This window comes from Emys orbicularis, chromosome 22 (genome assembly GCF_028017835.1).
Source record: "Emys orbicularis isolate rEmyOrb1 chromosome 22, rEmyOrb1.hap1, whole genome shotgun sequence".
In the NCBI taxonomy this organism is placed as follows: domain Eukaryota; kingdom Metazoa; phylum Chordata; order Testudines; family Emydidae; genus Emys; species Emys orbicularis.
The window spans coordinates 11,109,707-11,115,706 of NC_088704.1; the positions used below are offsets into that span (position 1 = coordinate 11,109,707).

At 42.3% G+C, this 6,000-nt stretch overlaps 1 protein-coding gene across 1 annotated transcript in view; it reads right to left on the minus strand.

Moving 5' to 3' along the window:
* The window catches only part of VPS13D (vacuolar protein sorting 13 homolog D), a 193,845-nt gene extending 188,095 nt beyond the window's left edge, over window positions 1-5,750 (minus strand). The window contains exons 1-2 of the mRNA XM_065421413.1: window positions 5,668-5,750; window positions 1,596-1,758 (exon numbers count right to left, since the gene is read on the minus strand). Coding sequence (XP_065277485.1) covers window positions 1,596-1,692 — 97 coding nt within the window. The 5' untranslated portion in view covers window positions 1,693-1,758; window positions 5,668-5,750. The remainder of the gene's footprint in view (window positions 1-1,595; window positions 1,759-5,667) is intronic.
* Between the last annotated feature and the right edge of the window lie 250 nt (window positions 5,751-6,000).

The window sequence follows — 6,000 nt, forward strand, 5'->3', positions numbered from 1 at the left end:
CAAGAAGAAATTTCACAAACATGCACACACAAACTATCATTGCAACTACATATTGAAAACTAAAGCAACTATTAAGCTGCCTATTTTCCATACAAGCTTCTCTCCAAATCTCTCCCCTCGTTCACCCTGAATACGCTATCTATCAAAAGCATCCTTATCTGCTTGATACAACTTTCCGATTAACATTTGCTAAGCACTATTTCTCACCTTCAAAATTCTCCTGAAATTCCTGTTGCACAGAGCACTCCAGAGAGAGAGATGACATGCCACTGTTTGCTTTACTGATTTTCAAAAATTACATGAATAACCCATATCATCAGCTGGACTCATGTGTGCTCTTTGATATATGTTCTGTAAAAATACTTTAAATATTGTACTAAATATCTTGAGAATACAATGATTTCCTGAAACACTTGCTATTGTCATTTGATATTTTTATATCAAATACCAAATTTGATATATATCAAATTTTCTAGCTCTGACACTTGCATTTCCACATAGGGTGGTTTTGCCCACAGAAATAAAAATCTGCACCTCTTCCATGTGCTTTCGGACCAATGGAAAAAATCCGGTACAATTCAAGTGACTTTTAAAATTGCCTCTGAAACTGCAGTTTCTTCTCCCTTGGTGTTCACACCTCAACTGCTAGAAGAGGGCCTCATCCTTCCTGATTGAACTAACCTCGTTATCTCTAGACTGATTCTTGCCTGCCTATTTATACCTGCCTCTGGAAATTTCCATTACATGCGTCTAACGAAGTGGGTATTCACCCACGAAAGCTTATGCTCCAATACATCAGTTAGTCTATAAGGTGCCACAGGACTCTTTGTTGCTTGATATTTAAAGGCACTCCAGTTTAAAAAATCAGATTTCCATTAGAAGATGTTGTATCTACTACTGTTGCAAGCAACCCCTATGATTACTGTAACAAATAGATTTTAAAAAAATATTATTTCCTTCTATTTTGTCAATTTCTTTACTTGACACACATGCACAGTGGTCAAGTGCATAGTCACTTTCACTGTTCATGGATGGTGCATAACATTTGCAAGGCTCTGAAAGAGGTTCCTTACTAATAACAGCAGCAGCAAAACTGAAAATGAAACAAAAGAGGCAGCAGACAAGTGTGCACACATAGAAAAGGGTCTGCCTGAGCACATTTGGAGTTGTTGCTCTTGGGTGTTCCCAGAAGACCCTTCAAAACACCAAGAGTAGAGTAGAACAGAAAACCCAGATAGATTTTGTTACAGATTTCAAAAACAAACCCTCAGTACACCCTAATAGGGTGCATTATCAGAAAATCATTTTTTTCATTAGGCTGTTTAAAACAAATTAAGCTGGCACTAACCCTTTAAGGAGCACCTCTGCTGGGAAAGCAGGAAGATTTACACACTATTTTTATTTTAATTGTATATTCTTATTTATGTCAATTTATTACTACAATATAAGAACAAGGACATAAGTGCTAATCAGTAAGACAAATGTAAAATATATTCAATGTATGTTTTCCAGCTTTCAGTGAATACAAAATCACTATCAATATAATTCTTAAAATAGAAAACTGAGATACATCAAACAATGCTAATAACCCTTACCTTTCAGAAGAGCTACTGAGAGTTGGTCTGTGTTCAGGTTATTGACATATTTGCCCAAATAGGTGTTGAGGACCCAGGCTACCAGTCCCTCCAACATGACTGTATCCTGGAAGGGGTGGCTAAGACTCTGTTGTCATGCTCTGCTCCATAGTTCAGTTGTATTCTGTTTTAAATGCAAAAGGGAAACATGTCTAAGAGATATACTATGTGCTCTCAAACCATTTCCCACCCTTCAACATAGAGAAATTGTGAGACAATTGCAAACAATTTTCACTTTAATCATCCCATCCCAAAGGCACTGGAAAATTAATATTAAGTACAAGATGTTTTCCTACAGCAGCTGCTTAAAAAAAAATGTAAGAATTTTGCTATGTACAGCTACTCTTAATTACCCTGTTAATCCTAGGTCAGAGCATAGTGCAATGAAGTTACTATTTGCCCTGTTTTTATTAGATTATATGAACTCCCATAATACCACCTCACCTGCTGCAATCTTTATTGTGGTAGACTGCACTAAGTTTTTTAAACCTTTTCCACACTGAGATTTGTAGTGCTTTAGTGATTAAAAACACCAAGCAGAGTGACCTAGTGAATAGAGCACTGGACCACAACTCAGGAGACCTGGGTTCTATTCCAATCTCTGCCGCTAGCCTGCTGGGTGACCTTGAGCAAACCACTTCACTTCTCTGTGCCTTAGCTTTCGCATCTGTGAAAGGGGGATAATGATACCTGTCTCGTAAAGCACTTTGAGATCTACTGATCAAAGCATTATACTTACATAATATGATCTTATATAACCTCTACTCATAGAATCATCATACAAAAATTAATCTTTGCTTCCTTCATATTGCAGCACTGTCCTATTTTGAAGCAATAAAAGAAAAGGTACCACATTGTCCTCTCTGTCTTCAGGAAGGAGACAGAAAATAAGCAGTTCTGGATGCAGGTTAATGTGCTGTTTCTGTAGCCTTGTACCTGTCCCTCAAATCCCATAGGAAACCCCTCTACTGGTACTCCATAAGGTCTGGGCTCTCCAACTTTGGAAATTATGGTCTGGAGTGGAGGGTGGCCACACTCTGTGACAGTGTTCTCTCCCCAATTTTTACGTATGGCTTCATACCATATCTATCACTGCTATCTGAGTGCACATGCACATACGCACCCCAAAACCTATTTTAGTTCACATTAATGCTGATCTGGTCAATATTACTTACTATCCCCGCTCCATTCTGTGTAAAAACCCCTGAACAAGATTCCCAGGAGCAGCAGTGGCTAGCAGGGAAGTCCTTGCAGCACTGCTGTGGAAATGACTGAGAGGAGCCAATGCCCATGTTCTGTGGATCTCAGGGACTCTACAGATCAGGTTTTCTGGGAAAAGAAGTAAGCCAAACTTCCAGCCCTTTCCATTATAGGAAGAGTGAAACCCAAACTCCCTGAAAGAAGAGTGCACCGGAAACTCCATAAATGAAAATTGATGAATTTCCTGTCCCCTAAAAAGCAATTACTTTTGTAGAAGGCAATGTGGCCCTAGAACAGGAAAAAATGGGTAATTCCATCCTAACTTTTACTTAGCTCTGTGCACAGGATGCAAATAAGCATGTGCCTTCTTTCAGCACACTTCTATACACTACATAGTTATACCCCCAGTGATACATTATACACTTTTAGTAGTTTCAGTCTGAAATATTTATGTTGTATTTATTTGGTTAGTCTTTTAAGCTCTCTGACCAACATGTAATCATGTTCATAAAATAAGAAGCCACTTGATCGTGCTGGGATGCCAGCACCCATTGCTGAAAAGAATCTAGTGTCATTAATCTTGCCTCAGTGGACGTGAATTGAAAGAGTAGTGTGTATGCATGGAAAGCTCAACTCAACTTTTGCTAACAAAGGCGCCAATTCTACAAGTTGATTCATGTCAGAGGATCTTCACACCCAGTGAAGTCAATGGGTACAATGAACCAGTAGAGATCTACCTGTGTGGATCAGCTTCCAGTACAGGGCCTTTAATTCTATTTCTTTGTGGCACTCTTATAAACACTTGCAAAACAAGTTACTTAGTTTTAATTTCTTGTCTGCTCAGGTTCAATAAGCTCAGATAATACTGACAGCTATCATGACTTTACAATTTTTAAAGGGATACTGTCAAGATTCTAAAGATAAAATATACGTACTTCGACAATGGTCACAATTCCAATTTTTTATCCTCACAATCTTTACCAAACATTTCTATTTCAACCTGTGCTGTTGCCAGAAAATAAAAAGGCACATTGTAATTTATGCCTCACAGTGCTGTCATCAAAGTCAACTGTAGAACTATCATTAACGTCAATGGGAGCAGGACCAAGCACTTACCTAAACATTGGTAAACAAAGGGTGAATACACGGTATGATGTGGAAAAATACTATACATACCCCTGCTTTATTAACTGAGTGTCTGGGGGTACATCATTTTCCCCAAGGCAACATGAATCAATTTTTTAAAATATGGAGTTGCAGGTGGTGGAAAGTGAAAAAGATACTTTATATAAAAAAGCAGGACACTAAAGGGAAATGATTAATTTGAGGACCATATTTTAATTTTTATATTAAAATTCAGGGTTTTTCCATAGCTAATATGAGTTTTACTTGACTGATGGTTACAACATGAATGTTCACATTTTTTAAAATATCAATGAAACCTTTCTTCTATTAAACCCTGCCCCCAAACATTCAATTTCTCTTCAGCATTAAAAACCCAAACACAGAGTTGTGCTAAGGCTGAAAAGTGAAACTGACTAGAACTAAAAGTTAAACACAAAACAGCTTAAAATAATGCAAAGTAAACTATTAAAACCAAAAATATTAAATGTCAAGGAGTTCATTATTTAAAATTATCAGATCTTTTGACTTAAAGCTCCTTTAATAGTTTTCACAGGCAATGCTAGCTACACTCCACAAACTAAAGTCTTGTCTTTCACACAGCCGATACTGGCATCCACCTTTCACTTTTAGTTGAAATTGAAATTTTAGCTATGACTAACAAAATAAAAGTTTTAACCAACATGTAAGCAATATCCCTATCCTTCCCACTCCACCCTTCAGAGAGAACTGTAGATGCAAAATCAAGATGAAAACCTTGAGACAGTGTTAAGATAGACTGGATATGTTATCAAAAAACAGGATCACGTGAAAAGGAAAAGACACATTTCTGCAAGTCATCATAGTTGAGTTAAACTCAAGTAAATTCTGACCGTAGTTTAAATTCACCGTGGGATATATACAATCTTACTTGAAAAATACTAAACAAAAGTGAGTAAACATTTATCAGGAAAGGCTGGAGGAGTGGGGACTGTATTAAGAAAGGATGGGAGGATGCGTCAAGAAATCTCAGAAACCTCGTGACGACTCTTTGGCGAGAAGGGGACTTTTAAACCAGTGGCACAGGCCCAGTGGGATAGGATTACTGGGGTGAGTGGGCTGGCAGAGCCTGCCCCCTGGTAAAGGCAGGCCGGGTCAGTGTAAGGGATTATTGGGGGGTGAATACCTGGCTGGACTCTGGCTATACAGTCCGGGGGGGGGGGGCATTGTTTGGGGAGCAGACAGCAGTAAACCCCTAGGAAAGGGTGGGTGCTACTGGCATGAGGCAGGGAAAGGTCACCTTGCTAAGAGCACAGCAGGGGCTGCCCCAGGAGGCTGGGGTGACAGGGTCACTATGAGGGCGCTTGTGGGGGGGGGGGGGCAGCTGGAGGGAGAGGTAACAGGGGGCAGGGGCAGTGGTGCCAGGGCCCAGCAAGGGAGCCAGAGAAACACAGCCAGGGCCAGACCCCGGGGGGGGGGTCACTCTGAGAGCCAGGGGAGCTAAGGGAGAAGTTGGGGGCCACTCTCTACGGGCCAGGCCCCTGGGGAGCTAAGGGGGACCAGGGTGTGGGGGGGTCACTCAGGGCGCAGACCCGGGGTGGGGGGGGTCATTCTCTGAAGACCAGGCGCCGGGGGGGGTCACTCACAGGGACAGGAGCCCAGGCAGCGTCCCCCGCGGCCCGCTCCCCGAAGCCGTTAGCGGCGCCTCCCCCCGCCCCCCGCAGGTACCTGCCTCGCTCCCTGTTCCCTCAATGGCGCTCTTGGAGCAGGGCCTGCGAGTGAGTGAGCCGGAGCCTGCGCCAATCGAGCCGGAGCTATCGGATGGGGCCGCCTGCCTGTAGAGTGCCGAGCAATCGCTCGTCGTCCCCGCCCCCACCGGGCCTGGCAGAACGTTGAGCCCAGCTAGGCCCCTGTAAGGAAACACCTGCCCCCTGCAGCCCTTTTGAGCCAGGTGGCTTTCCAATGAGCCCTGGGGGTTAGAGAGAATGGTGGGGCTTGGCCACCTCCTGGCCCACCCAGGTACCTTGTGCCTCACCCTGGCCATACACCACCATGTAGGGTGACC